We start from the raw sequence: 25,305 nt of genomic DNA, 5'->3' as shown, positions 1-25,305 counted from the left end.
GGTCGTGCATGCAGCCTGTTACAGCCGTTCCGACTAGTTTTCTTACTTTTTTCTTCTTACTTTTTTAACTTGGCGTTATTTTTTGTATTTTTTTTTCACGGTAACACGTTGAAGCTGCACCCTCTGTAACATGCTGGTGGAGAGAGTTTTATTTGGGTTTTTAGCGCTGGAAATAGTTACATTCGAACACATCTCATTAGCGGGGCAGAAGCATGGTTGCATTGTTTATTCCAGGCACCAGCTGATTGCGCTTATGCCGGCCGGTTTAGCGAACAGAGCGGCGGGCACTCCTGTTGAAATCTGGAGGAAAGCACACAGAGGATGCAGAGGGGGGGTCACAAAGGTGAGGAAAGAGGACCGGGTCGAGACTACAGAGACTTATGAAGAAGAGGAGTTCAGTGGGTAATAAAATGGACGAGTTGACGGCACTAGCCAGGAGTCAGAGAACATTTTGGGAGTGTAGTGTTATATGTTTCACTGGAATGGGGCTGCGTGAGGACATACCTGATCAAAACTTCTCCATGGACGGCTTCCAGACCGTTCGGGCTGACCGGAAGTGCACTGACAGCAGTAAGCGTAAAGGAGTTGGGTGCTTACTGTTCTGGTTAACAACCGGATGGTGCAATCCTGGTCATATTATGATCGAGGAACGTGTTTGTAGACCGAATATGAGCTTTCTGCTGTTGGACTCCGGCCATATTCCACCGAGATACAACACTGGGCATAATGGGAGGCTGTTCCTGCCTGTGGCCATCGATCTTTGCAGCTCCTCCCATGGAGGGTCAGACACCCTGAGCCAATAGGCTGGTTCTGGACTTATTTCTGTCTGGCATAGTTTGCATATTGTTGTTTGATTGTTTGTGGTTTTTGTATTGCCATATTTATGCTCTATTCTTGGTTGGTGCAGCTGTAACGAAACCCAATTTCCCTCGGGATCAATAAAGTATATCTGTCTATCTATCTAAGACACACAAAATGCTGGAGAAATTCAACAGGCCGGGCAGCATCTATGGAAAAGAGTACATTTGACGTTTTGGACTGAGACCCTTCAGCAGGACTTGAGAAAGAAAGTTGAGTCAAGTTAAAAGGTGGGGGGAGGGGTGGGAGAAACAAGATGATAGGTGAAACTGGGACGGGGAGGGGTGAAGTAAAAAGCTGGGAAGTTAATTGGTGAAAGATACAGGGCTGGAGAAGGGGGAATCCTATAGGAGAGGACAGAAGGCCATGGAAGAAAGAAAAGGAGGAGGAACTGCAGTGGGAGGCAGTGGGCAGGCAAGGAGATAAGGTGAGAAAGGGAAAAGGGGATGGGGAATGGTGAAGGGGGCGGGGCCATAATAGCAAGTTTGAGAAATCGATGTTCATGCCATCAAGTTGGAGGCTACCCAGACAGAATATAATTTGTTGTTCCTCCAACCTGAGTGCGGCCTCATCGCGACAGTAGAGGAGGCCACACTAGTATATAACCCTAGCAGCCTCGCAGGTGAAATATCACCTCACCTGGAAGGCCTGTTTGGGGCCCTGAACGGTAGTGAAGGTGGTGATGTAGGCAGGTGTACCAGCTGTTCCACTTGCAAGGATAAGTGCCAGGAGGGAGATCAGTCGGGAGTGATGTTTGGACAGGGGAGTGTCCCCACCAGCCTCTGTATCCGGTACATAATTCTCCCCAACTTCCGACTTCTTCAACGGGATTTTGCCACCAAGCACATCTTTCCCCCCCGCCCCCCACTTTCTGCTTTCCACTGGGATTGCTCCCTAGCAACTCACTTGTCCATTTGTCTCTCCTCACTGATCTCCCCCCCCCCTTGCACTCACTCTTGCAAACAGAACAAGTGCTACACCTGCCCCTAGATCTCCTCCCTCACTACCATTCAGGGCCCCAAACAGTCCTCCCAGGTGAGGCGACTCTTCAACTGTGAGTCTGCTAGGATCATATACTGTGTCCAGTGCTCCTGATGTGGCCTCCTGACCTAATCAGACCCTGTCTATCCAGATAATTATATATACCATCTCTAAGAATACTTTCCATCAATTTACCCACCACTGACGTCAAACTCACAGGCCAATAATTGCTAGGTTTACTGTTAGAACCCTTTTTAAACAATGGAACCACATGAGCAATACGCCAATCTTCCGGCACCATCCCCGTTTCTAATGACATTTGAAATATTTCTGTCAGAGCCCTTGCTATTTCCACACTAACTTCCCTCAAGGTCCTAGGGAATATCTTGTCCGGACCTGGAGACTTATCCACTTTTATATTCCTTAAAAGCCCCAGTACTTCCTCTACTTTAATCGTCATACTTTCCATAACTACCCTTCTTGTTTCCTTTACCTTACACAATTCAATATCCTTCTCCTTAGTGAATACCGAAGAAAATAAATTGTTCAAAATCTCCCCCATCTCTTTTGGCTCTGCACATAGCTGTCCACTCTCATTCGCTAAGGAACCAATTTTATCCCTCACTGTCCTTTTGCTATTTATATAACTGTAGTAACCCTTTGGATTTATTTTCACCTTACTTGCTAAAGCTGCCTTGTATCTTTTAGCTTTTCTAATTTCTTCCTTAAGGTTCTTTTTACATTCTTTATATTCCTCAAGCACCTCATTAACTCCAAGCTGCCTATATTTATTGTAAATCCCTCTCTTTTTCCGAAACAAGTTTCCTATGTCCCTTGAAAACCATGGCTCTCTCAAACTTTCAACCTAACAGGAACATAAAGATCCTGTACCCTCAAAATTTCACCTTTAAATGACCTCATTTTCTCTATTACATCCTTCCCATAAAACAAATTGTCCCAATCCACTCCTTCTAAACCCTTTCGCATCTCCTCAAAGTTAGCTTTTCTCCAGTCAAAAATTTCAACCCTGGGTCCAGTCGTATCCTTCTCCATAATTATATTGAAACTATATATAGGTATTGTGATCACTGGACCCGAAGTGCTCCCCAACACATACCTCCGTCACCTGCCCTATCTCTTTCCCTAACAGGAGATCCAACACTGCCCCTTCTCTGGTTGGTACCTCTATGTATTGCTGCAAAAAACTATCTTGCACACATTTGACAAACTCGAAACCATCCAGCCCTTTTACAGAATGGGCTTCCCGGTCTATGTGTGGAAAATTAAAATCTCCCACAATCACAACCTTGTGCTTCCCACAAATATCTGCTATCTCCTTACAAATTTGCTCCTCCAGTTCTTGGTCCCCATTAGGTGGTCTATAATACACCCCTATAAGCATCACTACATCTTTCCTATTCCTCAGTTCCACCCAAATAGCCTCCCTGGACGAGTCCACTAATCTATCCTGGCAGAGGACCACTCTTATATTTTCTCTGACAAGCAATGCAACACCTCCCCCTCTTGCCCCTCCTATTCTGTCACACCTGAAGCAACGAAATCCTGGAATATTTAGTTGCCAATCATACCCCTCCTGCAACCTCGTTTCACTAATAGCTACAACATCATATTTCCAGGTATCAATCCATGCTCTAAGCTCATCCACCTTTCTTACAATGCTCCTAGCATTGAAGTAGATGCATTTAAGAAACTCTCCACCTCTTACTCTCTTTTTATCCTTAATGGAGCAAACAACTTCGTTATCTTTTTCTTCCTTGTTCCCTACATCTTTGGTCTGAGTGCTCCTGATCTCTGTCCCCTGCCTATCCTCCCCGCACAGTCTCCATTTGTGAACTAACCTCCTCTCTCCTTGTCCCTTTAATTTGGTTTCCACCTCCCAACCATTCTAGTTTAAAGTCACCTCAGTAGCCCTCGCAAATCTCCCCCCCAGGATATTGGCCCCCCTTTGATTCAAGTGTAACCCGTCCTTTTTGTACAGGTCACAGCTGCGCCAAAAGAACAAAATTGATTTAAAAGTTTGGCATCTGAAAAAGCACCTTCCTTTCCACCCTCTCCAATAGCTCCATTTGCTGTGAAAGTATGTCAAGGATATTACTGTGCCAGTGATTCGTGTTCAATTCTGCCACTGTCTGTAAGGAGTTTGTACGTTCTCCCTGTGACTGTGTTGGTTTCCCTGGGTGCTCTGGTTTCCTCCCACATTCCAAAGATTACAGGGTTGGTCAATTAATCGGTCACATGAGTGTAATTGGACAGAGTAGGCTTGTTGGACCTGAAGATCCTGTTACCATGAAGCTGAATTAAGTTTGGAAGTGGAGCCTCTGCACTTTGCTCCCTGAGGTCCAGTTATTGTTCAAACTTGAGACCAGGGCTAGGAGTACTATCAAGAAAGGCTGTCCATAACAGGCAGAGGTGAGTGCAAGGACCATTAATGTCAAGTCCAGCCCTTTTATTTCAGCCATGACACTTTCAGGAGCCATTCTCCAGCTCATAGTTGATATTTGCTGATTTAGTTTCTAGCTAAGAAGTCTGAGAGTTCACATCCATAGGTTCAATGCCTTCAAGAGGGGGGAAGTTTCCAATTTGTGCAATTAACATGATGCAGGTGTTTAATTCCCAGTTGGAATAGTCTTAAATATAACGTGTTCTATTCTGCAGCAATACTGCAACAAATCAATGAAAAACAAGTTAAAACTTAATAAGTTTTTCTAATGCCCGGTGTTGCTATGATTACAGTGAAACTGGCAACAAATGTATACCTTAGTGTAGATATACTGAAGTTGCTATCAATTTCTCCGCTGCTGTTATTTCAGCTTGTTATTTACAAACTAATGTCAGCAAGAAAAATGCATTGTTAAATTAAGGTCACGAGGGTGTTTAATTAAAAAAAAACAAACGTATAATTGCTGCATAATGTCTTGTATTCACTCAAAGGCATGAGTATTGTAAATTCCGTGCTTATATTTTAAAATGGAAAGGATTTAAAGTATTTAGTTAACATCAATCAGCAGGGACTGTAGCAATTTCTGTGCCAGTGTATTTTTAATTCGAAGTGTTATTCCATTTTGAACATGAATTAAGAAGTTTGGTTGAAATACTAATATTGTTTTTGTTTCTTTTACTATTAAGGGACTTTGTGAGGAGTGAGATAGAATTCGGCCATGATGGACCTGTGTATGAGGAGCCTTTGTCATTGAACCGCTTCACTACAGCTTTAATAGGTATGGTGGGCCTTTAGAAATTCCTCCTAACAAATAACACCCCTGATAACCTCATATATTTGTTTGTGAAATTGGTATAAGTTTCATAGTGGTTTGACTCAATGTGCCACTTCTGCTGAAGACATTGGAAGTTTGTTTTTATCATAATCTGGTGGTAGGAAAGTGGTTTTCATCGTTCTTCTTTCCTTCATGTCTGAAACTACTCCATATTGGGGCATCACACTCTGGTGGCCCTGGTGCAATTCTCAATAAAACTATTGGAATAGATGACAACTCTCTGCCAAGCTTAACTGTCTTCCTTGTCTCCATTTCTCCTGATCTAAGGTCACTTTTAATATCTTGTTTGCTACTCTTGCTCAAAGCATGAGGAAGAAATTACAGTCCTGTAGGTTGATGGGTTAGGCATTTTACAACAACAGAGTGATGTTGCGTGCTTACTGATCCTTATGGGTTTGTTCAAAAAGTTCTCATTTTATTGGCTCGTACATGAGTGGTCAAACTTTTTGGGAGTGTGTGCCCAAATTGGTGATAATCTTTCATGTGCCATGGTGATTTTGAGCAGAGATTATTATTAGTTAATGGTTTAGTAGCAATAATTCTGGGCTTTTTTAAGGAACAATGTCTGTCCTGTTGCTTGTTTACATGTATTCATGGTTTTACTCATGAAAATCTTTGCCTTTTTTCCCCATCATTTGAATGTTTTTGTTTTCTTGATAGCATGTCGGGCATTCTATATGAGCGGAAAAGGGAAAAGCGGAAATATTTAAAAATATTTCAGATAAAGATATAAGGTAGTTTTACTAATATAGAAAGTGTATTGTAAAGAAGTACATATTCATGGAGGTGCTAAACTACTATACTATCGTTCAATATCAAGTTCGCTTTCAAACAGCAGAAGGAAAAGTATGAGCAGAATGAAGCCTATGCCACTAGTTGAAGTGTTCACTATTCAAATATTGATGTGTACATGAAGTCTGTGAGGATTTCAAAATCTATCATCCAACGTCACGTGTTCTCACAACCACCCAACCATTATGAGGTGTATCCTGTGAAATATCTCACTGCTGTCAGGTTGTTTGGAAAAAAAAGACTTGCTGCTTCATTTGGCAGTAATGATATTGACTATGTATCTTTTTATTATGACTGGGGTTCAAAGAATCGATGAGTGGCACTGAATGCTAAGTGACAACAAAATATTTGCTTGTGTTTCTTAGGCATGTATACCATACATTTGCCATCCCTGGGCTGGTGTTTTCCTGCAGTGGTTAACTTTAAAATTGAACACAGATTAGCCTTTAATTCAATTCCCTATCCATGCTTGAATTCCTGAATTACTGCCACAGGTGGTGGCCACAGGAGGCAGAGGAGTGGCTACAGGGTATCTTTAAGTAGGGGAGAGATTGAAAATCCCTCGATAGTAGTTTTCAGCTTGAAAAATGAACAGCGTTTATCTCTCTCTACCTGACCTGATGAGGCTTTGCAGAATTTCCTTCTTTTTCCAGCAACTGCAGTTTTCGGACTTTCACTATTAATGCTACTCTTATTCTTTTCATTGAGAGCATATTTGGCACTGTTTTTACCTTGTGTCTGAAATTCATTATCTTAGTAGTTGTAATTTTCTCTAGTTAAAAAAATACATGTTAGATTCATTTGTTCATTGTGGCTTGTGCTTTAGGAGTTTAAGGCTAAGAAGGAAGACAAAGACCAGAATGTTATGACTTTTAATAACATTTTCTTACAGTGCGTATGGTGACAATGTAGTATCCTGCTCTGCTATCTATTTTTTGATTATTAATTAATTAGTTGTTTTACTGGTTGTCATCACTAGCACTATTTATTATTCAATCGAAGTTGCCCTCCAGCTTGTGTTGGTCAGTCATCCTTTTCAACTACAGTCCTATGGTCAAATTTTATAATGGAAGCCATTGTTTATAGTCTGCATGCCAGTGACACCATTTACTAACTCATTTTCCCAGGATGAATTAGACTTTTGTAGTCTTGCTTGATGGCAAATTTCAAAGTATTTCTTACATTTCTACAAAGGCAGCGTCCAGGACATAGTCTGTCGCATCCAAATTTTATCTGTGGCTAAAGATCAATATCCTTTGATTTGTGGTGTCCAGGGTTCACAATCTAAATCCTCTAGCCTATTACAAAAACCCCCACCTTCAAATTACATCATTCCAGATCTCCTCTTAGAGATAGTAAATGCTACTTTATCTCCCTTCATTGAGCTGGTTGCTGTAAAGTGACTTGTGGTTCTTCTGAGGCTTTGACTGTAGGTTACATATTGTCAAAGAAAGATGTCAGGCAAGCACTCAATGTGTTGAGTGCCATGATTAACAAACATGAAACAGCCGTTCACATCCTTGCCAGGGACTTTAATCAAGCCAGCATGAAGACATCTGCCCAATTCCCGTAAGCACATCACCTGCGGCATCAGAGTACGCAACGCACTTGATCACTCCTGCACTACCATTAAGAATGTCTAACATACTATCCCTGAATCACATTTTGGGAAATTTGATCATCTGGCTATCCTCCTCCTACAGGTAGAGGCTAAAGAACAAGACACCAGAGGTATGGAAAACAGGTGGTGGCCACAGGAGGCAAAGGAGTGGCTACAGGGTATCTTCAAGTAGGGGAGAGATTGAAAATCTCACTGAGTGGTGCCACAACAACAACAACCTTTCACTCAGTATTAGTAAGACCAAGGAACTGATTATTGATTTCAGGATAAGGAAACCAGTTTTCATTGGGGGATCAGAGGTGGAGGGGGTCAGTGACTTTAAATTCCTTAGCATTATCATATCAGAGGATCTGTCTTGAGACCAGCATGCAAGTGCCGTCAAAAAGAAGGCATAACAATGTCTTAATTTTCTTAGCAGTTGTGTAGTTCCATCACGTGATCTAAAACTTTGCCAAACTTGCATAGATGCACAATGGAGAGTATCCTGACTGGTTGCATCATGGTCTGGTAAGAACAGAAATGACTACAAAAAGTGGTGGATACAGACCAGACCCTTCCCACCATTGGGCATATCTATTAGAAGTGCTGCCACATGAAAGCAGCATCCATCATCAAGGATCCCCACCATCCAGGCCTTGCTCACTTTTCGTGGCTGTCATCAGAAAGGAGGTACAGGAATCTTGGGTCCCTTACCACCAGATTCAGGAACAGTTATTGCTCTTCAACCATTAGGCTCCTGAACCAGCATGGATAAATGTCACTTACCTCAACTCTGAACTGATCCCTCAACATATGGACTAACTGTGAAGGATTCTACAACTCTTATCCTCAGTATTTATTCTTTTTTTATTTGCACAGTTTGTCTTTTGCACATTGATTGTTTGTCAGTCTTTGTATGTAGTTTTGCATTGACTACTGTTTTTCTTTGTTCTACTGTGAATGCCTGCAAGAAAATGAATCTCAGTGTAGTGTTTGGTGACATATATGTACTTGCATAATAAATTTTCTTTGAATTTTGAACTTTGCATTGAAAATTGCTAAGGTTTAAAATTTTCATAAGTTCCATCTCTCATTCCTGTAACCATTCAGTCCTTAACACTTGCTTTGACATCTGTACTCAGTGGCCTCTTTAATGGGTACAGGAGTGGAACCCGGTGTCTCCTGCTGCAGTAGCCCATCCGCTGCGAGGTTCGACATGTTATGTGTTTAGAGATGCTCTTCTGCACACCACTGTTGTAGTGTGTGGTTATTTGAGTACTGTTGCCTTCCTGTCAGCTTGAACCAGTCTAGTTGTTCTCCTCCGACCTCTCCCATTACTCTCAGTATTTTTGCCAACAGAACTGCTGCTGACTATATATTTTTTTGGTTGTTTTTTTGCACCACCCTCTGTAAATTGTAGTGACTGTGTTGCGTGTGATAATCCCAGGAGATCAGCATTTTCTGAGATACTCACACCACCCGTTCTGGCACCAATAATCATTCCACGTCAAAGTCACTTAGATCACATTACTTGCCCATTTTGATCTTTGATCTGAACCACACCAAACCACTTGACCATATCTACATGCTTTTATACTTTGAGTTGCTGTCACATGTATGGATGATTAGATATTTGCATCAATGAGGTGTACAGGTGTACCTAATAAAGTGGCCACTGAATGTATGTGTTTAGTTACCAAACTAATTGTCTTGAGATGGTGGGCAGCTTTCTAGAGACAAAACATCAAGGGAGTATTGGAGAGAATTGGAATATGTTACTGAGATGGATCATATGTCATGATTGTATTGAATGGTGGGGCACATACAAAAGAGATGACTATGCTGTTGCTTTTATTTTTCTGTTTATGCAATTCTTTCTTAAAGTAAACCACTTTGATTAAAATTTTAGTCATATTTGCTTGGGATCAATGATATCATTCATATATTTCCATTGACAACCTGGGATGTCTTTAATTGATAATGTATGACATATGAAATCACATTTTTCTTGGTATATGTTCTTTTGTAGTATGTTGTAGTTATGTGGAGTATTATTTTATCAAATGATTTCTACATTGACAGCTGTGACAGTGCTAAGGAGAATACATATGAATTTGGAAAACCTTTGAGAAAGTGCGAACACTATTTAATGTCATATTTATCAGATTTCCTTGCACATGGCATGTTTCTATTTATAACATCAGCTTTTTAAAAAGTCTGTCATGTATTGCTACTGTTCCTTTGATGTCTTATCCTTTTACATTGATAAATTATTCAAGGACAAATATGTATGTCAAAGTGAATCACATAGACTATCCATGTCTCTAACGTTGGGTTACATTTTTTTAAGGCTTCATTAACGTACCTTGTTCCAAATGGATGCTTCAGTACTTGTGAAATAATTATCTATTCTATAAATAAATTTTCTGTGTGATATTGATAGTATCTGTTAAATTGATTAAGGTACTGCTCAATATGACTTTCTTTAAGGCTCCTTCAAGTAGAACAGGTGAAGATGTCAGGTTCAACTCCAAAACAGACTTGAGTTATTTAGAGGTAAAACGGAACAGCATTTTTATTGGCTAAGGATGGGGAGATATCATCATTCTTCGCTGACTTGTATAAGTGTGTGAGAAGTTGGTTAGAAAAAAAAGCTTATCTCTATTTGGGAGAGGAAGAGAAAAAGTAATTACTATCCTCATTCACATTGTAGGATCTATTTCTTTTGAGTCAAGCACACTATTGAGTTATCATTTACATCAAACTGCACTGTTTTTGACGAAGTTTTATATATGGCTGAAGCAAAATGGAATAACAATAGCTGCAATTGTATTTGGGAGTCAAAGAAGGTTATGGTGTTGAGTGGAATTCCAAGCTATTGGAATGGTGAACTTAACTGTTTTAATTTATAAATTTATTGATTCATGAGTTGAATGCAAGCTTCTCATATTGTAGAGGAAGTTTATTTGATTCACAAAATAGGTTAGATGATAGAGCTGGATAAATTAAGTTTGGTTAAGGACAAGGTATTGCATAAAAAAAATAAAGTGATGCTAGTGGATGAATGATTTTAGACCTGGAGTTGAAATGAGCAAATGAAAATGTAAAGTAGTAGTAAATGGTTCATATTGATTATTGGGCCACAGTGATTACAGAATGAAATGTGTGAGACCAAAAGTTGAAGTGGGTTGTTGGAGTTCAGCAGAAACAAGAGGAACTTAGAAGAGCAGGGCACACAAAAAGGTAATGACAGGAACATTGATTTCTCCTGGTAAATGAATTCAACTTCCCCTTCCTGTATTTCTCACTCTGATCTTTTACCTCTTCTCACCTGCCTACTACTTCCCCCTGGGTCCCCTCCTTCTTCCCTTTCTCCTATGGTCCCCTCTCCTCTCCTAAGAGCTTCCTCCTTCTCCTTCCCTACATATGTGGTGTCACCTATAATCTTCCAGCTCGCCTCTTTCCCCTCCTCCCACCTTTTTATTCTGGCATCTTCCCCCTTCCTTTGCAGTCCTGACTGAAATGTCGACTATCTATTAATTTCCATAGATGTTGGCTGACCTGCTGAGTTCCTCCAGCATTTTGTGTGTTACTACAGATTTCCAGCATCTTCATATTTTCTCATGTTTGTGAAATGCTGGAGGAGCTCTGCAGTTCAGGCAGCATCTATGGAAATGAATAAAAAGTCAGTATTTCAGTTGAGACCCTTCATCAGGACTAGAAAAGATGGGGAAAAATCCTATAAAAAGGTGGAGGAGGGGAAGGAGGACATGATGGAAAGTGATGGTTAAAGCCAGAAGGGTAGGAAAGATAAAGGGCTGGAGAGGAAGGAATCTGATAAGGGAGGAGAGTTGATCATAAGAGAAAGGGAAGGAGGAGGGACACTTAGGGAGATGAGGAGAAGAGGCAAGAGGCTAGACTGGGGAATAGAAGAAGAGGGAAGAGGAGTGGGAAAAGGAAAAATAAAGAAAAACAAATACTGGAGGGAGAAGTCAATGTTCAGGTTGGAGATGGAATATGAGGTGTTGCTCCTGCACCCTGAGAGTGGCCTCGTGGCAGAAGAGGAAGTTGCAAAATTGTTCATTTGGATCAGAGGACTTGTAAATAATGAAACACTGGAGAAACTTGGGTTGATATTTTGTAAAGGGGGTAATTCATTCCACTGAAAATGGATTTTACGATTTGACATTGAGATGGGGAAGCAAAACTACTGGGTTCATTGAAGCATCTTCTGATGGTGGAGCAGTAGGTAAAGGCGCACCTTGTCAAATAAGGATCATGTAACCTTGTAGGGTGAATTGCACCTTGGATAAAGTCATAGTAGCAGAATTAAGCTCTTTGGTCCATTGTGTCTGCTGCAGCATTCCATCATGACTGACTTATTATCCCTCTCGGCCCAGTTTTTCTGTCTTCTCATCATAACCTTTGATGCCTTTACTAATCCAGAACTTATTAATCTCTTTTTAAAAATACCCAAATGACTTGGCCTCCAGTCATCTGCGGCAATGAATTCTACAGATTCACCACCCTCTGGCGAAAGGAATTTCAACCAAATCTTTGTTCTAAAAGGGTGCCCATCGTTTCTGAGACTGTGCCACTGGTCCTTGACTCTCCCACTATTTCAAACATCATCTCCGCATCCATTCTATCGAGGCCTTTCAATGTTCGGTTGGTTTCAGTAAGATTCCCTCCTTATTTTTCTAAATAGGCTTGTTGGGCCTGTTACCGTGCAGTATATCTAAATAAAATAAACTCTAGTAAGTATAGGCCTAGAGCCATAAAACACTTATGTTAATCCTTTCATCCTGGCATCATTCTTGTAAATCTAATCTGAACTCTCTCCAGTGGCAGCACATCTTGGATATTGGGCCAAGAATTGCTCACAATACTCCAAATGCGATCTGTCCAATTATGCCCTTGGTTTTGTATTCTAGTCCTTTTGAAATGAATTGCATTTGCCTTCCTTACTACCAACTCTACCATTAACCTTCAGGGAATCATGTACTAGGACATCTAAGAGTCTTTGCCTCTTCCAATTTCTGAATTTGCTTCCCATTTAGAAAATAGGCTGTGCCTTTATTCCTTCCACCAAAGTGAATGACCATACACTTTGCTGAACTGTATTCCAACTGCCACTTCTTTATCCAATCTCTAAATCTGTCCAAGTCCTTCTACAGACTCCTGACTTTTTCATTGTTACCTGCCCCACCACCTATCTTTGTATCATCTGCAAACTTGGCCACAAAGTTATTCATTCTAGCATTCATATCATTAACATATAATATGAAAAGTAGCAGACCCAACACTAACCACTGGTTAGTATGGCCAAGTGTAATAGGAATCGATGTGAAAGGTGAAGAGTAAAAGTATTACTTTAAAAGAATTAGAAGTATTATATATGAATGCATGGAGTATAAGAAATAAAATGGATGAGTTTGAGGCTCAGTTGGAAATTGGCAAGTATGATGTTATGGGAATAACAGAGACATGGCTGCAAGAAGACCAGGGCTGGGAAATGAATATTCAGGGATATACAACCTCTCGAAAGGACAGACAGGTTGGCAGAGGGGGTGGGGTGGCTCTGTTGGTGAGGAATGAAATTCAGTCACTTGCGAGGGGGGGGACATAGAATCAGGAGATGTAGAGTCAGTATGGATAGAACTGAGAAACTGTAAGGGCAAAAAGACCCTGATGGGAGTTATCTACAGGCCCCTTTGTTCATTTGTAATACTGACACTTCTGATCTTCCCTTTTCCCTCTCAAATTGTAGATTAAAACTTACCATATTATGGTCACTACCTCCGAATGGCTCCTTTACCTCGAGTTCCCTTTATCAAATCTGGTTCATTACATAACACTAAATCCAGAATTGCCTTCTCCCTGGTAGGCTCTAATACAAGCTGCTCTAAGAATCTATCTCTGAGGCATTCCACAAACTCCCTTTCTTGGGGTCCAGTACCAACCTGACCCCAAGAAAGGGAGATTCCAGCCGAGGGATACTGTTCCGAAGTCCACGAAGAGCGATTTCACAAAGTGACTGTCACAAAATCCACACCCATGGATCATACAAAGGACAGACATGTCTCCATAATGCACAGTGTGCTGCTGATTAACCCAATCCTTTGGGTTTGGGTAAGCATTAGACTTTACCCTGACGGAGGATTGGACGTGGATTCTGAAGCTGGTTAACTGTTCTTCGATATGTGCTAGTCATTCACTGATTCAATTTAAAATTGTACATTGTTACCATTTGACAAAGGAGAGATAGTCTAAAATATTCCCTAATGTTGATAGTTACTGTGATAGATGTAAAACTGAGACAGCTACACTGACACACTTGTTTTGGTCTTGTTCTATACTGGAACAGTTCTGGAAGTCAGTTTTTCGACAACTTCTGAAGCACTTAAAATTAATTTACAACCTAACAAACTAACTGTGCTTTTTGGAATAATTCCTCAAAATATCCGTGGTATCTCTTTGTCTGACCAACGTGTTATTGCATTTGTTACATTGATAGCGAGGAGGGCCATTTTGTTGAAGTGGAAGGATACATCGGCTCCCACTTTGTCACAATGGTTCTCTCAAATGATGCTATGTCTTAGTTTGGAGAAAATTAGAAGACAAACCTTTGAACCTATGTTTGATTTTGAGAAATGTTGGGGTTCATTTGCTCGTTATTGTCATTTGAGTTAATTGATAGATTTCCTCCACGATCTAAGTGTAAATTTTTGGTACATTTTTTTTCTTGCTGGCAGTTTGTTGTTTATCTTTAGAAGCTTTTTGTATGACGCATGGCTCCAGAGTTGAACACCTAATGGTTTTTTTCCCCCTCACTTTTTCTTGCTTAGTTGGGGTTTTTTTATCACCAAAATTTTTTCAATCTTCAAAATAGTTTTTTTTCTTGAGACATTTTAAGTGTTGCTTACTTTGATGTACTCGTGTTAATTTTGGATAATAATAATAATAAGATTTGAAACGAAAGACTTTACCCTTCTAGATCAAGAGCTGCTCCCAGATAGCTTGAAACCTGCGATCTTCACTCTCCCTCTCTTCCTTTGACTCCTTTCTCAGCACTTATGACCACATTTCTTTTATACTGTTGGCATACGTCATAAGGTAACTCTCACAGAAGCGAATCTGTGGACTCCCAGGAAAACGAAACTGTGGACACGTAACAGGTGAAACAGTTGGAATTCAGTAGCTGTCAACCATTCTGTCTTGAGCAAATAAAAAATAAGTAAATAAATAATACTAAGAACATGAGTTGTAGAATCCTGAAAAGTGAGTCCACAGGTTGTGGAATCAGTTCAGAGTTGAGGTGAGTGAAATTATCCATTCAGGTTCAGGAGCCTGATAGTTGAATAGTAATAATTGTTCCTGAACCTGGTGATGTGTGACTTAAACAACAGGAATTCTGCAGATGCTGGAAATTCAAGCAACACACATAAAAGTTGCTGGTGAACGCAGCAGGCCAAGCAGCATCTCTAGGAAGAGGTGCAGTCGACGTTTCAGGCCGAGACCCTTCATCAGGACTAACTGAAGGAAGAGTGAGTAAGGGATGGGGGGGACGAATGGACAAGGGAGTTGTCAACCTCCCTCCCCACTGATCTCCCTCCTGGCACTTATCCGTGTAAGTGGAACAAGTGCTACAAATGCCCTTACACTTCCTCCCTTACCACCATTCAGGGCCCCAAACAGTCTTTCCAGGTGAGGCAACACGTCACCTGTGAGTCGACTGGGATAATATACTGCGTCCGGTGCTCCCGATGTGGCCTTTTATATATTGGCGAGACCCGACGCAGACTGGGAGACCGCTTTGCTGAACACCTACACACTGTCCGCCAGAGAAAGCAGGATCTCCCAGTGGCCACACATTTTAATTCCACATCCCATTCCCATTCTGATATGTCTATCCACGGCCTCCTCTACTGTAAAGATGAAGCCACACTCAGGTTGGAGGAACAACACCTTATGATCCGTCTGGGTAGCCTCCAACCTGATGGCATGAACATCGACTTATCTAACTTCCGCTAATGCCCCACCTCCCCCTTGTACCCTATCTATTACTTATTTTTATACAGACATTCTTTCTCTCACTCTCCTTTTTCTCCCTCTGAATATACCCCTTGCCCATCCTCTGGGTCCCCCCCCCCCCCATCTTTCTTCCTGGACCTCTTGTCCCATGATCCTCTCGTATCCCTTTTGCCTATCACCTGTCCAGCTCTTGGCTCCATCCCTCCCCCTCCTGTCTTCTCCTATCATTTTGGATCTCCCCCTCCCCCTCCAACTTTCAAATCCCTTACTCACTCTTCCTTCAGTTAGTCCTGACGAAGGGTCTCGGCCTGAAACGTCGACTGCACCTCTTCCTAGAGATGCTGCTTGGCCTGCTGCGTTCAGCAGCAACTTTTAGATGTGTGACTTAAAGCTCCTCTACCTCCTTCCTGGTGTTAGCAGTGAGAAGAGCGTGGCCTGGACTGAAATTGCAAGATACATTAAAAAGCTTTAACTTAAAACTGTTGAAGTTATAAGACGCTTATCTGAAAATATGCTGTTAATGCTCTTAACACTATTACAATTCACTTGTCAACAATTGAGTCTCTGTCAGCTCATTGAATTCTATCTCAAGAACATATTAGTTGTCATGTACAAGCATTTTTCTGTCAGCTTGAACTGAATGTAGTTTTCTTGAGTTGAGTTACTAGATCAACACTTCACTTCTAAAGCTCAAGTATCAGCCTAGGTTCCAGCTGCCCAGCCACTGCGGCACCAATGTCTGAACCTCTTGCTCTTCTAGCCATAGATGTATGTATGACCGGCTGTCTCACTTTTATGGTGGTTAAATCACAAAATTTATCATCCATATCTATTATCTATATTTTGTCTTTTTAATACCTATTCATATTGGCTGCATTGTTAGCTCTTGGAAAAACTTCTGTCATATTAAATTTATGGAATTTCAATTTAACTGTCTTTCACAATGTAAAATTTTGCATGAAATTCAACATTCTTTGCTACATTTCCGTAGCTATACTTTTCCTCTGAGTTGTCTTTTTCTAATGCATCATTTATATGTAGTATTGTATTGCTACAGAAGAGAAAAAAAGATTTTTCTCTCTTCTAAGGGACCGGTGCAGTTGTTAATTAACTGCAATGTACAAACATTGTATTATAAATCCTTGTATCAAATTAAATTTTCACCGTTTGTGGCAACATAAGCATCTTCAAAGTTGTCATTGACCAAATATATTGTTCTTTAATAGGCAGAAGATAATGATTAGCTTTATTTGTCATTGCATTGCTCTGAAGCAGTGAAATGTTGTTTTGCATCAATGTTCAACATATCCAAGATGTGCTATGGGGCAACCCATAAGATTTGCCATGCTTCCAGCGCCAACATAGCATGTCCACAACTTATTAACCCTAACCTATATGTTTTGAAATGTGGGAGGAGACCAGAGCACCTGGAAGAAACCCACAAAGTTATGGGGAGAATTTACAAACTCCTTATAGACAGCAGTGGGAATTGAATCCTGATCTTATTGCTGGCGCGGTAAAGAGTTATGCTAGCCACTACATACCCTGCCACCCAGTGCAAAAAGATAATGTTAGTTATCGTATGTTGAATAGCAACTATCCTTTCGGCTGCGATGCTTTTAACTATAGTGGTTTCCATTTAATTGGGACACATGGGAAACATTTTGGCCCAATTAAGTGGCTGCCCCAACTTACTAAAGTTTCATGGAAATAGTTAAAAGGCATAGCAAAGACAAACTGATTAACTGAGTGTCCAATTATGCATTTAAATGAAATACAGAACAAATTAGAATACTATCAATACTACTACAGTATTATAAAATTATTATTCTTAATAGTTATCATTGGAGGAATTTATCACTGCCATGTTCTTTTGACTGTAAATGAACAACATCAGTGCAGACACCTAGTACAGATAATGGATGACCTTCATTGCCTTCCTGCATAAAGTCAAAATAAAAAACAATGATTTAAAATCACTGATTTTTGAATTGGTGTCCGTTGGTCGAAATGGATAACATAATACAAGCACATGTAACTGATGCTATTCAAAAACTGTTCACTCCATAATGTCTAGTGGCCATTTCTGGCATCGTTGAGCCTGAATACTTGAAAACACAGTGAGCAAAACTGTTATGAATTGGCTAATTACCTATTTCTCGCCAACTATCAGTGACAAAAATTGCAGCTTTTCTGAACACAAACACACACAACTGATGTTATTTTAAAAACTGTTCGCTCTGAACTCAGTGTAGAGTACACGTAACTAATGTTAGTTCGAAACTGTTCGGCAACAGTCTTCTGTCCTAATTAAGTGCGTAGTGTCCCAAATAAACAAAGGTAATTCCAGCTATTTTCTCAATTAGTCTTTGTTCTTCAAGAGTTACCCAAATAAGTGGCAGCTCCAATTAACCAATGGCCCATTGAACCAGAATCCATTGTATTTGAGAAGGGACTTACAATCATTGTTTTGGTGAACAATGATTGTAAAAAAAAGTCCCCTTCACTTTGTTGCTTCAGATTTTTCAGTCTGAATTTATTTCTCTTTTGTATTTGAAAGCAAGATTCTTCCAATGAATTTTTTTTTAAAAACATGCTGGATATCTAAAATAAAAGAAAATGCTGTATATACTGTGCCGGTCTGGCCGTATTCGTGAGAAGAAAGAGAAACAGTTATTTTCCAAATAGTGACTTTATCTGGAAATCTTCAGTTTCTCTTGCCATAGCTGCCGCCTAATTTCCAATATTTTCTGTTTTATTGTATTTTTCCAATCTTCAGTTAATTTTCAACCTCTAAGGCTTATTAAGTGAAAAAGCAAATTGTTATCCAATAAACCTTTAATGACCAAAAATCTTTTTTATTTGTGTGAATATTGCTGGGGCTTTTCTGTTTCAGGCACATTTGGATGAAGCATGGAGGGTTTTTTTAAAATGTTCATCAACTATGGCTGCAGAAGAGGACCTCTCATTTTCTATTGTTAACTTCATAGACCCTTCATTTTCTCGATCCAGTTACCTTACCAGCGGTGTAATCATGCAGATTGTCAACCAAGCATGATGAAATTATACAGTCTCTGTATTTCACTTTGTGGTGCCAAGGTGAAGAAAGGAAAGCATTTTATTCCAAGCTTAATATGTTATAAAAGGAACATACAGGTGTCCCCTGCTTTTCAAACGTTCGCTTTACGAAACCTCACTGTTACGAAAGACCTACATTAGTTACCTGTTCTCGCTAACAGAAGGTGTTTTCACTTTTACGAGAAAAGGCAGCTCGCGGAAAAAAAACAGTGCATGGGAGAAAAGCAGTGCGCGATAAAAGGCAGCATGCAAAAAAATCAGCGTGCGAAAAACGGCAGCGTTCGCAAACTTCAGTGGACACACAGTGGAACACATCCTGGCTGGTTGCATCACAGCTATATCCGGCTGTGTATTTTTACGTGTTATTTGGTGTGATTTGGCAGCTTCATAGCTTAAAGATTACTGGAGAGTGCTTGCACCGTGTTTTTGCCGACGGCGCTTGCGTGAGATTTTCATTACGGAGAACAGTGCAAGCAATTATTGTGGAAAAGTATTTCTACTTTATATAGGCTGTGTATTCATCATATCATTCCTGCTTTTACTATATGTTACTGTTATTTTAGGTTTTATGTTTTATTTTGCATGATTTGGTAGGTTATTTTTGGGTCTGTAAGCGCTTACAGATTTTTCCCATATAAATTAATGGTAATTGCTTCTTCGCTTTACGACATTCCGGCTTACGAACCATTTCATAGGAACGCTGTACCTTCGGATGGCGGGGGAAACCTATATAGAAAAACTATTGTTTTATGGCTCATTTGAAACCCAATGAGCAAGTAAGTAGCATAAACACTGAAAATGTCCAAATGCTGGAAATCCAAGCAACATATACAAAATGCTGGAGGAACTCAGTAGGCCAGGCGGCATCTATGGGGGAAAAAAAAAGAACAGTTGGCATTTCGAGCTGAGACCCTTCAGTAGGACTGGTAAGTAGGATATTGCTGTAAATCAGTAACTTTGTTCCCTACAGAAGAGGATTGTTTCTTTATTGGTTGCAAAGTGTCCTGGGAAATCTTGTAAGGGATGTGGACGATGGTAAAGAAATTACTTTTTTTAAATTCTGAAACTGGTTGAAGATCCTGGCACCCATTACTAATCTTAAATAACTACGGAACATCATCATAAAATACAGCAATATAATTGATTGTTGTAGTCAGGATTTAGAATATAGTATTGTGGTAATGAAAACGTAGCTTTAATACTTTGCTTGAATCGCAGAGTGCATAATTGTTGCTACAAGCAGTCAGATTCTGAAACATTATTTTCAATTCCCTATAACTAATGACACTGTGTTTGCATTTGTTCTTTGGCATAAACGTGGACATTCCTAATTGTCAAATAATGAGTCATCCTGTCTGTCTTAACATTTAAATATGCATTTATGCTGGCCTTCATTAGTTTCGGCATTGAATACAAGGGCAGGAAGGTTGGGTTCCAGCTTCATTAAACTTTGGTGAGACCTCAGATGGAGTACGACATACAGTTTTGGCCACCACACTACAACATCACTGTGGAAGGTGGAGAAGAGATTTGGATTTTGCCTGGGATGTAGCATTGTAGTTATTAACAGTGATTGTATAAGCTAGCTTTCTGGAGAGGCATAGGGTAAAAAGGTATGTTAGAGATATAAAATGAGAATATAGATAGGGTAGACTGCAGAAGCTCCCTACATCTGAGATGGATAAAACTAAAGAACATAGATCCAGGGTAAAGGTTAAGTGATTTATAGGAGACCTGAAAGGGCTGTTCTTCACTCAGACTGGTGAGTACCTGGAATGCACTGCCTGAGAGATTTGTGGAAGTAGAGTCCCTGATAACATTTAAGAAGTGAATATATGAGCACTTAAATTGTCTGGACATGCGGTAGAAGACTACAGACCAATTGCGGATGATTCAGATGCAAGTCAGTTCATTGCAATTGTACATATGACAATAAACTCAAGTCAGTACAAATGTAATGGGCTGAATGGCCTGTTATCCAAAGTTTGTTGACGTATGTGCATTTAATGTTACTGTACAATATAAACACTTATATTGTACAGATTTTGAATTCATCCTGTTTTCATTATGGGTCCATAAACTAAACTATCTCAACAATTGTTTCAAATTTTAGGTGATACAATAAAGTAGTGACTTTGATAGCAGATGTGATGCCTTCGTGCTCTCAGTCGACAGGTGGCTGACTTACTGTTAGTACTAAAAGTTACAGACCTCTAGAGGCAAAAGCATTTGAGTACTGCAATCTAAAAGGTAAATGGTATGCTATGATACTTGGTATGTGAGTCTCTCAGGATTATGTAATATATAACCACTTCTGGTGCCCTTGTCATTACAGTGTCAAAGGCTCTTTGTTTCAAATAGATTGATTCTCGTTCTGATCTAGAGGTGCTTACCATATGTCATCTTCATTGATATTCCCAACATATACACTTCTTAGGAAAGCATGCTGATCTCATGAAAAGAAAAATTTACATCTTTTCTGTGGGGTTCTAGAAACACAAATTCAACACTAGAAAAAGTAATTTAGCACATTGTGGTCATGGTTGCCAAAAGTGTATTTGCAGTTTATCCCAGTCCTTGGTCTTGCAGATTATGGCATTTCAAGTGTTAAGCTAGATCGAAGGGAAGTTCTGCTTCTTATCAACCCTCCTGTCAATAACTTTAATGTGCATCTTCTGGGTATTATTCTTGCTGAGAAAAGTTGGTCATTCTATCTGCCTTTCCTTGGTACATCTGTATAAAACCTTGAATAAGTGTTACAAGGTAGGTTTGAATGTGTCATCTTGTTCTTTCCAAAAGATACTGTGTATTTTTTCGCTCTGTCCTCTTCTTAAAACCATTGAGATCCTTGCTGGGTTACGGTTCTGTTGCTGTTGGTTGCCTCTGGTATCTTGCATTAAAAGAAATGATTCATTTTTGAGTCAAGGAAATCCTTCAATCAAATGATTTCAATGCTATAACTTCACTTGTTTAATTAGCACAAAGGCTAAAGTATGTACAAGCTGTTTATCCGGTTTGTGTCACTAACTGAATAGAATTTTAAAAGCTGTCTTTTCTGTGCTGATGTGAACTCTGATGCCTTACTGCTGAGATTAACTAACATAAGACTGACTGCACGGGATATTAGGAAAAAAAGCATTGTTTCAGTGACTTTGTTATGTTGCCAGGGGTTCCATATCCATTTGATGAAGAAACTAATGTAAATTTGAACTAAGACTGAGATTCCCTCGAGCTAGGTGTTTGGGGTCCACTTGGATACTTCAGGCATTTAGCTTTGATGTGTAAGAAGTATTTTCAATAGACACGTGTCTTGTGCAGGATGAACAGCTGAAGCTCAGGGGCAAGGGGAGAATTACAAGATTTTCTAATGGAGTTCTTTTCGGACAATGGTTTGGGAGATGTTTTAATACAGGATCGAAACAAAAATTGAACCAGTATCTGTATCGGAAAATCAACTATGAAAATACAAGCTAAAACAAGTATACAGAGAAACAATAGACGAGGCGTTGCAACTCTACTCTACTCGATTTCGTCATTTGTCTGTTCCCTTACCCAGTCACTTTGGATTGCCAACAACATCTCCGCCAGCACAGCTGCACTACAGCTATGTAGCCTTGTAGGCTATGTGCTCAGTCGCTTGCCTACTCGCTGTACACTTTTGACTGTGAGACGAAGTACAGCTCCAAAACCATCAACAAGTTTGCTGATGACACCGCGCTGTTGTTGGCCAAATCAAAGGTGGTAATAAATCAGCAGAAAGGAGGGAGATTGAAAACTTGGTTGAATGGTGGCACAATAACAACCTCTCACTCAGTGTCAGCAAAACCAGCGGTTTGTTGACGACAGGAGGAAGAAACCAGAGGACCCTGAGCCAGTCCTCATTTAGGGATCAGAGGTGCAGAGGGTCAGTAACTTTAAAGACTTTGCCGTTATCACTTTGGAGGATCTGTCCTGGGACCAGTATGCAAGTGCCATAATTTGTCATTACAAAGAAGGCATTGTAGCACCAGTACTTTATTAGAAGCTTGCACAGATTTGGCAATTTAAAACTTTGACAAACTTCAATAGACACACAGTGGAGCGCATCCTGGCTGGTTGCATCCAGCTAAGTATGGAAACACCATTGCCCAGGAACAGAAAAGCATACGAAAAGTAGTGGATACAGCCCAGTCCATCACAGGAAAAGCCCTCCAAGCCATTGAGCACACCTACAAGGAGCGCTACTACAATAAAGCAACATCCATTATCAAGAAACCCCACCATCCAGGCCACGTTCTTTTCTTACTGCTGTCATTGGAAAGGAGGTACAGGAGTCTGGGATCCCATACCACCAGGTTCAGGAGTAGTTATTACTCTTCAAACATCAGACTCCTGAACCTGATAATTTCACTTTCCTCAACACTGAACACGAAATATGGATTTGCCTTCAATGACTCTACAGCGCATGTTCTCAGTATTATTTATTTACCTATTTTATTATTATTCGATTTTTATTTGCAAAGTTTGCCTTTTGAACATTGCTTCTCAGTCATGTGTAGTTTTTCATTGTATTGTATTTCTTTGTTCTACTGTGAATGCCTGCAAGAAATTGAATGTGGGATATGTTGCCATAAACTCTGCATACTTTGATAATAAATTTACTTTGCACTTTGAACTCTGGACGGATAGTGTGGAAGGAGGCCGAAAAGATAGGATTTAGATTGAAAACTACCAGGGTGACTAATTTATTCAGAAAGAGGGAATCAAAATGTGCTTATTTTTACATTCCAAACAAATCCAAACTGGAAAATCTGTTGTTACGTACCCCGTAACTGGGTTGCCAAACCAGCAGAAATGGATCACTCAGTTGGAGTCTGGAGTACTAGAACTAAGAAAGTTTTATTAAAGAAATAAGCAACACAGTAATCGAAAGGATAATAAATGCAACAGTTCAGCAATGATAAACACACATGTGCACAGAATTAAGATAACAGCATCAATCAAGCTCTATCATTGTCTAGGGGTAAATGACCAAATTTCAAAGTGACTCAAAGTTCAGTCCAGTTTAGTAGTTCAGTTCGCAGTAATCGTTGCCATGGCGATGGACAACGTGCGGGGAGAGAGAGAGGGAACAGGAACAACCGATCATTCAGACACGGCTTCCACTCACAGACCGGCGATTTTGGGCGGGTCCTTGGTGATGTCACCTGAGGTCACCGACTGTGACCCCTCCTCCAGATGCGGTCGATCCTCTGCAGTGAACCCGGCACCCAGGCAAGGGCGGACACACACCGGGTTCCCGCTGATCGTACCTTTCCACCCTGTGCGTTTAAGGTCCGGTACTTCCCACCGACTCGTGAGAGGCGTACCGCTTCCAGGGTCTCGTTACCTCGGGTGTCGTGTGTGTCCTGCCTTAGCGAACCGGTCCCTTTTTACCCCCCTGCTGGGATATCGCCTGTCCATCACTTCAAACAGTTCAAGGTTCAAAGGGGGGAGCCGCTCCAGACAGCTCTCTCTCCCCCGTCCCTTCATTACACATCTCCAGACGCTGCTCCATTGTTCCTTATCTCTCCTTCCCCTGAGGGCAGGTGGCAGACCACTTGCTGATGTCACTGATGCTAACCCAGGCCAGCAAACATCTTAATTTTATGTGTATTCTCGTCACACTGTATATTAATGAATAAAGTGCTCAAACTTATCTTGTATCTTCTCTCTTGATGATGCTAGAAAACTAAGAAGAGGCTGACACAGTGTACGTAGTTCAAGTGAATAAGTAAGCATATGGTTCAAAACTCGTATTGTGCAATAGTGTAACTGTGTTTTCTGTATCTTGTTTAATTTCTGCAGATTTACAAATGAGCTTTTCTGGATTTGTTGTAATTTAGTTAATAACATTGTAGAAAAACTATTTTTGTCAGTACTAATTAAAAATAGTCATGCTTTCCTTCCACTTCTCCCTTCCTCCTCCCAAACACAATGGTTATGAAGAATGGCTGGATCAAAGGGTTGAATTAGAAAAGCATTTGAAATATGAATTTAATACAAAAAAGTACCCAATAAACCTTAAAATTATGCATATCAATGATAAATGTTTTTGTTCAACATAAATGGTTATGATAATTGCTGCAAGGACACAAATTTGAAGCCCTGTGTTCCATAACATAACAGGCAGGGCCTTCTGCATTGAAGAAGTTTCCAGTCCTGCCGAAGGGTTTCAGCCCGAAATGTTGACTGTCCTGTTTTCTATAGATGCTGCCTGGCCTGCTGAGTTCCTCCAGCATTTTGTGTGTGTTGCTTGGATTTCCAGCATCTGCAGATTTTCTCCTGTTAGGATCTTCTGTTTGTTAGATTTTTGTAGTTTATATTTGAGCTGCCTTTTCCTGGCTCTTTAGAGTTCAGCAAACTTTGCTGGCAAATAGCTGATGTATATGTACTGTGTGTGTTCCACATTTGAATTAGATTATGAGAACACTCAGTCCTCTTTTATTGTCATTTGGAAATGCATACATGCATTAAGAAATGATACAATGTTTCTCCAGAGTGGTATCACAGAAAACAGGACAGACAAACCAAAGACTAACACTGACAGCGCAAACAACAGGAATTCTGCAGATGCTGGAAATTCAAGCAACACACATCAAAGTTGGTGAACGCAGCAGGCCAGGCAGCATCTCTAGGAAGAGGTAC

General features: G+C 40.3%; 1 protein-coding gene across 1 annotated transcript in view; it reads left to right on the top strand.

Annotated features, from left to right (window-relative positions):
* rnf145a (ring finger protein 145a) overlaps positions 1-25,305 on the top strand; it is a 137,840-nt gene that overhangs the window by 58,854 nt on the left and 53,681 nt on the right. The window contains exon 3 of the mRNA XM_063053693.1: positions 4,987-5,078. Within this exon, the coding sequence (XP_062909763.1) occupies positions 4,987-5,078 (92 nt within the window). The remainder of the gene's footprint in view (positions 1-4,986; positions 5,079-25,305) is intronic.

This window comes from Mobula hypostoma, chromosome 7 (genome assembly GCF_963921235.1).
Source record: "Mobula hypostoma chromosome 7, sMobHyp1.1, whole genome shotgun sequence".
Taxonomy (NCBI): domain Eukaryota; kingdom Metazoa; phylum Chordata; class Chondrichthyes; order Myliobatiformes; family Myliobatidae; genus Mobula; species Mobula hypostoma.
The sequence above is the reverse complement of the archived record's forward strand: the minus strand, read 5'-3'. Positions and strand labels throughout refer to the sequence as shown.